General features: G+C 31.9%; 1 protein-coding gene across 4 annotated transcripts in view; it reads left to right on the top strand.

Annotated features, from left to right (window-relative positions):
• Positions 1 to 11,265, top strand: part of IFT25 (intraflagellar transport 25) — a 46,918-nt gene that overhangs the window by 1,155 nt on the left and 34,498 nt on the right. For all 4 annotated transcript variants that reach the window (XM_039886826.1, XM_039886835.1, XM_039886812.1 and 1 more), the window contains exons 2-3: positions 7,120 to 7,183; positions 7,754 to 7,866. In XM_039886826.1, the coding sequence (XP_039742760.1) occupies positions 7,769 to 7,866 (98 nt within the window). In that variant the 5' untranslated portion in view covers positions 7,120 to 7,183; positions 7,754 to 7,768. The remainder of the gene's footprint in view (positions 1 to 7,119; positions 7,184 to 7,753; positions 7,867 to 11,265) is intronic.

Genomic DNA, 11,265 nt, shown 5'->3' with positions numbered 1-11,265 from the left:
AAAGGTCTAAAAGTACCAGAACCAAGGAGCTGCTCAGGGAGAAAGTGAACTGAGGACTAATCTGGAGAAATTTTCGGAAAGGGCCAGAAAGGCCATGTGGGAAGTGAATGGATGGCTAAGTGGCCCTGGATTTAGAGGACAGGTGAAGGCATTCCAGAGAAGTTCAGGGTCAGGGGGTGTTTAGAAATGCAAAGAATAGCACGCTAGAGTCCACCACCTTTGATAAACTGAGGCCCTGAGGAAATACATGTGTTAAAAGTAGGTCATCCCAGGATGAGAGATTATACTACATCCCAAACTCTGCATTTTGGAGTTGTGGAAGCAACATATATGCTAAGTAGTTGTTCCATGGGTTTCTTTGGGGTTAGTTTGCCTCTTTCTCATTAATTACAATAAAGGAACCTTAAAGAGCACCCAATTTCTGCCATTTCTTATCTGTTATTTAAATAATTCTACCCAACAAAGGAAATAGGAAGGATATTGATGGATATAGGAGGTATGAAATGAGTTTTATATTAAAGAATGTGTCTGCTTCTCTCAGACAACTTAAATTTGATAACATGTAAGAAAACAATATTTGAGGAATACATTCTCTTCATTATCATATGTTACAAGTCAATGGTAGATACTTTTCCCTAAAATATAACTCTTTTTTAAAGCAAACCCTCTCCCAAAGTCTCTAACCCCTACGTTACCACCCCAAAAGTAGATTACTGCATAGTTTTTCCACCTCTGCACCATTCACATTTTATGTCAGATAATTATTTGTTGAGGGGACTGTCCTGTGCATGATAGAATATTTAGCAGCATCACGAAATGCCCACTAGATGCCAATAGAATCACCCTCCTTTCCAACTTGTGACAGTCAAACTGTTTCCAGACATTGTCAGATGTCCCCTGCATGGCAAAATCACCCCTAGTCCGGTTGAGAACCACGGGACTACAAGATAAAGCATTGTCTTTAACTTGGCTTTTAAAATTCTTCATTATCTGTTTATAATATACCTTTCCTAGAATATGATTCAATCTAAACCACCAATACAGTAATCCTTTAGTTTCATTCATAGATATCACCTAGTCTTCTTGAACACTTTCAGGAATGGAAAAGATTTAAAATTTTTACTTTGCCAGAAAGTTTTTATATCTATGATGTCTTCCTGCTTAAAATGTGTATTTGTTGAGTCTAGTTCTCCCACTTACAGTTGTAAAAAAAAAAAATTCTAATTCTTTTTCCATTTGTGAACACTTGTGATATTAAAAATTGTGGTCATGTATCTCTTACCTCTCTTGAGACATTTCAGCCCCTATTCTTTCAACTTTCTCTATGTAACAGTATATAGATTATCACAAACTTTTTGCTCTCCTTTAAATAATACCAAGACTGGTAATGTCTTCCTTAAAATATACTGTTCAGAACTGAATACAGTATTCTGGATGTAGGTCACACTATTAGCACATAATGTTAGTTTCATGCTTTTCCATCCTCCTTGACTCTGAGCTTAAAAGCAAGAACCAAGTCTTAGTCACTGCCTTTATCTTAGTTTGTGGTCATGTTTGCATCACTAGCATAGTACCTGGTGCTTAGTTGGAGTTCAAAATTTCTAACTGAATGTAGTTCCTCCTTAACTCTGTTAATATCTAAGATCCATTCGTTTACCTTTGAGGTCAGATACAGTGCACTCCTGCCTTATAGTGACTTTGTAATGAACCAAACCTATACTTTTTATATATGTAGATCAATGATCAGCAAACTTTCTCTTTAAAGGTCCTGGTAATAATATTTAGGCTTTACGAGCCTTATACTCTTTGTCATAGCTACTCACTTCTGTCTATAGACAAAGGTAGCCATGGACAATGTATAAATGAATGAATGTTGGCCATATTCCAATAAAACTTCAGGGAGACTGAAGTGTGAATTGCACGTAATTTCATATAATTTTCATGTGTCACAAAATATTTTACTTTTAAAAGTATTTTAAAATAAAAGGCATTCTTAGCACATTGACTATACAAAAACAGGTGGCTGGCTAGATTTGGCTCACAGGCAGTAGTTTGCCAATCCTGATCTAGACCAATCCTAGTGTGATTGATTTTTTTATGTTTGAGGATACGCCTTGACTGTTATCTTTACTAAATATCTTATTCATTGCAGCCCATATTTCTAGCTTGCTTACGTCTTTTTGGATGCTGATTCTGTTATCTAGCATATTAGCTGACATCCCAGATTTGTGTCATCTGCAAAATTGATAAGCATACTTTTTCTATCCTTAATAAAAAAGTTGAATGAGATAAAGATATCCTTAATTAATAATAAGGTTGAGATTAAGGATAAAGGTCTTATGTAGTTAATTTTTTCCATTATCATTCTTTTAGTATAGCCATTCAGAGAGTTATAAATATCTACCTAAAGTACTGCCTGTCAGTCAACCCACATGTCTCCATCTAGTCCACAGGGTATATTGAGAAACTTTGAAGTTTTGTTGAAATATTCAGAACATGTAGTAAGTCTATCAAACAAACAAAAATGTATAGGTATGGTATAACGTTTGTGAACTTATGTAACTACTGCTTTCTGTTTTACTGTCTCATTTACCTTTTCAAGGCCTTCATTTTAGTGATGGAATTTAATAATTTTAGAAATTTGTTGAGAATTAACATCCAAGTTCATCAATGTATTTCTAGGAATTCATGATCTTTCTTCTCTTCAAACTAGGGGTTAACAATGTTCCTCCCACACCTTTATCTGGAACCAGTCCTCTGGTTCCAGTAGTATTAAAAGCAAGAAAAAAAGGCACAAATAAAAATATTAGAATATATGCCTTTTTTTTGACCAATCTTACCACAGCTTTTAACACTATCAGATTTTAAAATTACGACAAAAGTGAACTTTATGCCAATAAATATAAAAAGAAGAAATGGATAATTCTCTACAAAATATTAATTTCAAAATTGTCTCAAGAAGGTGTAGAAAACTATTGATCTTGAAATAGTAAAAAAAAAAAAAATCTATGTACAAACACTATATCAGGTTTACAGGATCATGTAACCCCTATCTTATAAAACTTGTCCCAACAGCTGGAAAAGCGGGGGAGCTCTCCAACTTCTTTATGTTGGGAGTATATATTTATTCCAAAACTAGACATGGACTGAATAACAAAGGAAATTTATTGGCCAATCTCACTTAGAAATATATTTGCAAAAATTACAAATAAAATATTAGCAAACTGAATACAACTATGGATAAAAATAATATACGTAAGTCATCATAAATAGACTTTAGGCTATAAACTGGGGATGTTGTAACATTAGAAATCTTGATTTAATTGATCACATTTTCAACCTGTAGAGAAAGGTATTCGATCATCTTAGTAAATGTTAGATGAGCATTTGATAAAACTCAATGCTTATTGTGGTTAAAAGAAAAATAGCAAACTAGAAGGGAATTTCTGTAACCCAATGAACAGTGTCTAACAGAACCTTCAGTGAACATTACATTTAAAGGTGAAATGTTAGAAATATTTCTTGTGTGATAAAGAATAAGATTTTTAAAAAGTAATGTTTTTAAAAGAGCCCCTGTACAATAGTGATAGAAACCATAAGGCATCTAAGAATAAATCTAACAAAAGAGGTGAAGATATGTTTGGAGAAAACTATAAAACAATTTAGGGACTTAAAAGAAGTCTTAAATGAAGAGATAATCCCAACCATGAATTTTATTGTTATAAATATGATATTCTCTCTAGATTAATCTATAAATGGAATTGAATTGCAATCAACATTTCAAAAAATGTTTTTTTTTCTGTAACTTAACTGTTTCTAATAAGGTACAAAGCATAGAAGTAAACAAATTTTAAAATTAAGTAGAGGAATTTACCTTACCAGATATTAATACTTATTATTCCTATCTTTTCATTTTCAGTCTATTCATATATTTAGAATGTGTCTCTTGAAAAGTGTATCTAGTTGGGTTTTTAAATTCAGTCTGATAATGTAGTGTTCAGTTTATCAACATTTAATGGAACAATTGATGTATTTGTGCTTAAAACAATCTGGTCATTTATTTTATATTTGTCTTTATTCTTTTGTTCTCTTTTTTGGCCTTCTTTCAGATTAATCAGGTATTTTTATGGTATCCCATTTTTTCTTCTCTGTTGCTGTCTTCCTATAACTCTTTGTTTTATGGTTTTTAGTAATGACTTTTTTCTAATCCTAGGATTACAACATGCAGCCTTAACATCCTTGTCTACTTTGAATTAATATATATCACTTCATGTTCAATGTAAGAACTTTACAAAAGTACTTTATAGAAAGTCTCATTTAACTTCTCGCCTTCTGTATTATTCTTGTATTTATTACTTCTACATCCATTAAATCCCTATCATTCATTGCTATTTTTTTCTTTAGTCAATAGTCTTATAATTTTTTAAAAATATTCTTTTATGTTAGCAATATATTTACTCTTTCCTGTGCTCTTCATTCTGATACAGTCAGGATTCAACCTGGAATCATTACCCTTCAGCCTACAGAACTTCCTTTAATATTTTTTTGTAGTGTGGATCTACTGGTAACAAATACTTTCAGCTTTTGTTTGCCTGAAAATATCTTTATTTTGCTTTCACTTTTGAAGGATGTTTTTGCTGGATATAGAATTCTATTTTTTATCTTTTAGCACTTTAGAGATGTCATTCCATTGTCTTTTGGCTTCCATTGTTTCTGATGAGAAGTCAATTCTGATTCTTATTGTTTGCCTTGATATTATGTGTTTTTTATTTTGACTGCCTTTCCCCCCTTCCTCTTTTCTTTAAATTGCAGCAATTCACTAAGGTGAGACTAGGTGGGATCCTCTTTGTATTTATCCAACTAAGGGTTGATGAACTTCTTGGATCTGTGAGTTTATGTCTTTTATATATTTTAGAAAAATTTCAGCCATATCTCTTTATAGTTTTCTTCTACACTATATTCTCTTTCTCCTCTCCTTCTGGGACTCCAATTACATGTATCAGAATAGTTTGATTATGTTTCACATGTATCTGATGCTCTGTTCTGTTATTTTCATTTTTTTCTCTGTGTTTCACTTTGGATCATTTTTATTGGACTATCTTTAAGTTCAATGACTCTTTCATATGCTGGTTCTAGTATGACATTAGGCCCATCTATTGAAATCTTTATTTCAGGTATGACATTTTTCAGTTCTAGATTTTCCATTTTGTGTTTCAGAGTTTCCACTTCTCTGCTAAACTTCCTTTTCTGTTCACCCATCTGTGCATCTTTTTACTAAATTCTCTAACAAATTTATAGTATTTATCTTTATCTCTGTCTGCTAATTCCAGAACCTGAGTCAACTATAGATCTGCTTCAGACGACTGTATGCTGGACATTACGTTTAAAAGAACAGACACAAAAGTATATAGTGATTTTTCCCCAGAGAGAACACACAATTTTCTTTGTTTAGGAGCTGGGATAAGGGGCAGAACACTTCAGTCCGGCTCCGAATTGTACTGGAATTGGACTGAGTTGTAGTTTTATTTAAATAGTTTCAGTTTACCTCTGATTTCTGATATTCAGGAGTGAGATCAGTTCCCTCTTTCATGAGGTCTTTGGGATGTAAGTACCTGAGGTCACAAAAATCTTTCTTTGCTTTAGTTTATACCCAGTTTGCCTGTGAAGCTCCACTTAGGGGCTGATTTTTTTTTTTTTTAAATCAGGAATGAAGCTGGATGAGGGCTAAGATGTAGCTCTACTTAGTCACACACAACAACGTGGATGCATTTCAAAAATATAATAATGAGTGAAGCCAGATACCAATGAGTATAAACTGTATGATTACATGTATATGAAGTTCAGGCAAAATGAATCTATAGTGTTAGAAATAAGGACCATGCTTACCTTTGGGAAAGAAGGTGGGGTCATGATTGAAAAGGGGCTTAAGGAGGACTTCTCAATTGCTGATAATGTTCTATTTCTTTACCTGGATAGTGGTTATCTGGATATGTCTACTTTGTGAAAATTTATTGTGCTATATACTTGTGATTTGTGTTCTTTTCTGGATGAGTGTTATAGTTCATTAACAAAGGGAGTGTGTGTGGGGGGGTAACTTTTACACATCAAAACAAAACAAAACAAAAAAAGCAAAGTTAAAAAAAAAAATCAAGCCACAGAGTAGAAGATATTTACAAAACAATATAACAAAGGATTTATATACAGAATATTCTGTTTTAAAAATACCTATAAATCAAAAACAAATGGACAAATTTTTTTTGAAAGAATAATCCAATAGAAAAATGAGCAAAGGATAAGAAAAAGCAAATAACAGAAGAAGAGGCCTGAATGGCCCATAAACATAAGAAACAGTATTCAATCTCAGTTATTATCTTGGCAATACAAATAGAAATCTTATCGAGATACCATTTCACACCAATGAGATACCAAGTAGGTGATTGTTAGAATATGAGGAAACAGAGACTCTCATACACTGCTCATGGTACTATAAATTGTTATAATTTAGAGATCAAATTGATCAATTATTGACTTGAAGATATATTGATTCTAAGTTTCTGCAATTTTTCTTCTATAAAGAAATTCTTTTATCAGAAAGACTTTCTCCCACATGTGCCTAAGATGTGCATTGCAAATCTGTTTATAATAGCAAAATTGGAAACCGACCTAAATATCCATCATTAGAGCAATGGAGAAATACCTTACAGCAGTCAAAATGAAAAAAGCAAGTAGCAAAAGGATATATACATTGCAAAAACACCTAAGTTTTCAAAGAACAGTACCTATTTTTTGGAGATATATATATGATACTTATGCATTAAATATATGATAATGGTATAAAAATATAGTCAGGAAGGATATTCATTAAGGAAGGGAATAGGGCCAGGTAAGGGCTACATATTTCTCAAAAAATTTTTTCAAATAGATATGGCAAAAATGTTAACATTTTAAAAATCTAAGCAGTGATACATAGTTGTTTAATATGTGTAATATTCTTTGTACTTTGTCATTTGTTTATTTGAAATAGTTTTTTTTTTTTTTGAAAAGTTAGACTGGGGTCAGGGTAAGAAGGGTATTGGAAGCTTTTCTCACTTTTCTGAATGTTCTTTTGATTCTTTGTAGATACAGCTTTTCCAGTCACTTTGTACCTATATATTGATTTGTGCCCACCAGATCAAGGAGGAGGGTGAGTGAGATCAGATAGAATCTTCTCTGTCTTCTTTCTGTCTTACTCACCAAGGTTCATAGTCGAACTCAATAATATCCTTTCAGAATATTACCATTAAACTTAAAATATTACCATACAACAGAAGTGTCCTTTAAGATGTAAATAATATTTGTTTGTTACTTCATTGATAAATGTATAAATAGTCACAAAGAATCTGTTTTTATGCTCCAAGTATTTTTTTAATTTCATAAATATAACTTTAAAAAATTTACCCACTAATTTATATCACCTTAACTTGTTAACTTTCTGCATAATTATTGAGAGTTTTTAATTTTAGAAGCAAAAAATGATTTCAGAGTAGTCAAGAACTTGTTTTATGGAGTAGAGTATTAGAAATACTCATATCTTACAGATTATTCCTGTGAGAGGTCAGAAGTCTACTTATGTAAATAAACATGTTAGAATCCCTCCCACTTGTTGAATAGCTTGGTTGTTAAGCTGTGTGCTAGGCAACAGGCTTTCTTCCTTTTCTCAGTTAAAGTGCAGAGAATTAATAAGTTGCTTTTGTTGTTACTGTTTTATTTGCAGGTTAAACACTTCAAGATGAGAAAAGTTGATCTCTGTTTGAGCTCTGAGGGGGCTGAAGTGATTTTAGCTACATCAAGTGATGAAAAACACCCCCCTGAAAATATGATTGATGGGTAAGAGTTATTATTCTTTCTTCTTTAACGTCTTGATATTAGGTCAGTGAACTCCTTGAGTACTGGGACTGTGTTTTATAACAATTAGCACTGTTAAACATAGTTTAATAAACATTTGGTGACATAGATAGTACCTGACAATATCCACCTTTGGCACCATTTCTGAAACTAATTCAGTTGTATATATTTAGGTTTTTGATGCTTTTCTTGATAATGCCTAAACTGACCTTTTTATACAGACAGTTTTTTTAAAAAGTGGTTTAACAGGGCAAAACTTCAAACAATAACGATGTCATTTTGTACAAGTGCACACTTTAATATCTGGTTATGGTTTTATTCCAAATTTTTCTTAGTAAATAGGAATATAAACATTGTAATTTCCTATGTATTGCCTATTTCCTTATTAATCGAAGCAATATCTTTTCTAAACCAAATGTTTCATTTCTTGTTATCCACCTGCATAGTTTGCTTCTCAGCTTCTTGATATTATTCCAGTTTCTACTCTTCACTGTGCTAGAGCTTATTCTGGATAGAGATAAATATCATTCTCAGACTTTTAAATTCCAAGAAAAAGTAATTAACGGGAGAACTCTGGCTATTTTATTACTCTCTCGAGTTCTCTTTCTTGGTATTTGTATAGTGACTAGAGTTTGACTCATAGAACCTTATAATTTTAGAGCTGGAAGGACTTAGGAGTTCATCTTATCTAAACCTTTCATTTTAGACATGTGAGAGAGGTCAAGTATTAGTTTTAACTATTGAAGGCAGAGCCAGTTGTAACAGAGATCTTGTTCTTTGTGTTCTATTGTGAAGCCCATGTATCTGGATAAATGTTAACAACTCAAACTCTTCCTTTAAACCTAATTGTTATTTCCTCTTTGATATCTGTCTCTTTTCCTCAAGTAGAATGAGTTTACCTTTTTTGTTGGAACTTCAGTAGAATTCAGTATATACCTCTATTACCTTATTTATCTCTTTATTATATAATTACTCCTCTTTAATGTTTGTCTCTTAACTGCAAATTCCTAGAAGTCAGCAACTGTGACTTATTCATCTTTAACTCCACAGTGTCTTAAAATATTTGTTGAGTAGGTCGAGATAGACCATCAAATATTAAACTCAGCTAATACTGGAGAGTAGCTGAGTATTTACACATACACATACATATATGCATAAGTTACTTTACATTTGCATAGGACTTTATAGTTTCCTAAATGTTTTGTTATTTGACCCACATTGTAAGCTTAGGGAATAAAGGCAAAAAAAAAAAAAAAAAAAGGATTTTCAACCTCAGAGGTAAAATGACTTGCTCGAAATCACACAGATAACCAATTAGCAGAATCAAAATTAACACCCATATCTTCTTACTCCTAGTTTGGGGTTCTTTGTACTACACAATGATAACTCAAACTTAAAGTTTGCATCAAAAACTTACTATCTGGTTTTTTTTTTGGTTTTTTGCCTGTTCTTAATCCTTCTTAATGTTTTACTTTCTGAAATTCAGGTAATAGTTATTTATCCCACTCTGCCTGGGAGTATTAATGTGGGAACTGGTGTGAGAATACATATACCTATAAAGATTTGTCTCAAGTTGTTTGTCAGAAATATAGATCTTTCCACATATCAGTGCATATTAATGAATGGTTAAGGATGTAATATTTTTTAGGTTAGACAAAACCCTTAATACAGAAAACCTTATGAAATAAAAGTAGTTATCTCATAACTGAATAGAGCACATCAGAGACTTTTAATTCATATACATTTCCAACAAATAGAATTAGACTTTATATGGTAGATATAAAAATTATTCTCTGCTCATACATTGGTTAATCTAAATGGAAGTAACCATAGAATTATTTAGAGAAAACAGTGCTATAAATTTGCCCCTACAGGACAGTGCTTCCAACTTTCTATTTCCCAGAAATGAGAATTAAAGAAAGTGATGATATTTTTATTTGCCCTTGACTCTACTTTTGCCATCTGGCAATTTATACATCAGTGAAAAAGGAGAAAAGAAGCTCTGCATTAGAAAAAAACAAATTAACAGAAAAATTAGAGAATTAGTCCTTTTGGGATAATGTAGAAGAATACTAGATTTACAGTTAAAATTCCTGAATAAGTGAACTATATATGTTATCTTGGGCTAAAAGTATATGCATTACTCTTTGAGCCTCAGTTTTCAGGTCTGAAAAATGGGATTAACATTACCTTCCCTGATTATCTCAGAGTTATGAAAAAATCATATGAGGTAATAGATATTAAACAGTCATTAGCTGTAAAGCCTCATTTAAAGAAAACTACTATTTTCATGACTTTATTATACCTAATAATGAGGATTGTTATATGTCATTTTTAAATCCATATGTCACTGCATACTATTTGATGTTATTATATTGGTTTTGTTCATTAAAAGCACCCGAGAAAAAACATAGGGCAATCAAAAGCCATTAAATTTATTTAAATAATATTTAAAACCATAAAAATGTAAATTTTAAAATTATGAAATATTAAGCATAGTATTAAAAACCCAGAATTGTGAGTTAGGAAACCTGCTTCTTTTTTTTTCTTTTTCTTAACATCTTTATTAACATATTATTCACATACCATACAATTCACCTATTTAAAGTGTACAATTCATTGGCTTCCAGTATATTCACAAGAATTATACAACCATCTGCACAATCAATTTTAGAACATTTGATCACCCTAAAAAGAAATTTCAGAACCTATTGAAATTACCCTGTCTCCTCCCTATCCCCACCAATCTACTTTCTGTGTCTATAGATTTGCCTATTCAGACATTTCATATACATGAAATCATACATATGTGGTCTTTTGTGACTGGCTTCTTTCACTTACATGTTTTCAAGTTTATTCATATTATAGCACATATCAGTGCTTCATTTCTTTTTATTGCCAAATAATAGTCTATTGTATGTATATAGCACATTTTATTTATCCATTTATCAGCTGATGGATATCTGGGTTATTTCTACTTTTTGGCCAGATTTCCCCAATCTTATTAAAAAATGCCAACTTACAAATCCAAGAAACTCAGCAAACCTCAACCAGGGTAAATACAAAGAGACTATATCTGCTAAAAAATAAAAATAAAGAAAAAATTTTTAAACAGCTAGAGAAAAAAATACATTAAATACAGGAGAACAGTAGTACCTGTTACAGCTGACTTTGTATCACAAACAGTGGAGTCCAGATAACAATGCAACAATATTTTTTAATGCTGGAAAAGAGAGACCCACCCCCCCAAAACCCCTGTCAGACCAGAATTCTATATCTAGCTAAAATATCCTTCAAAAATTAGGATAGAATAAAGACATTTTATTCATCACAAGTAGACCAACATCACAGGAAATGCTAAAGGAAGTACTGTAGTTGAAG

The sequence above is a fragment of the Pteropus medius genome, unplaced genomic scaffold (assembly GCF_902729225.1).
Source record: "Pteropus medius unplaced genomic scaffold, Ma_sr-lr_union100, whole genome shotgun sequence".
Classification (NCBI taxonomy): Eukaryota; Metazoa; Chordata; class Mammalia; order Chiroptera; family Pteropodidae; genus Pteropus; species Pteropus medius.
The sequence above is the reverse complement of the archived record's forward strand: the minus strand, read 5'-3'. Positions and strand labels throughout refer to the sequence as shown.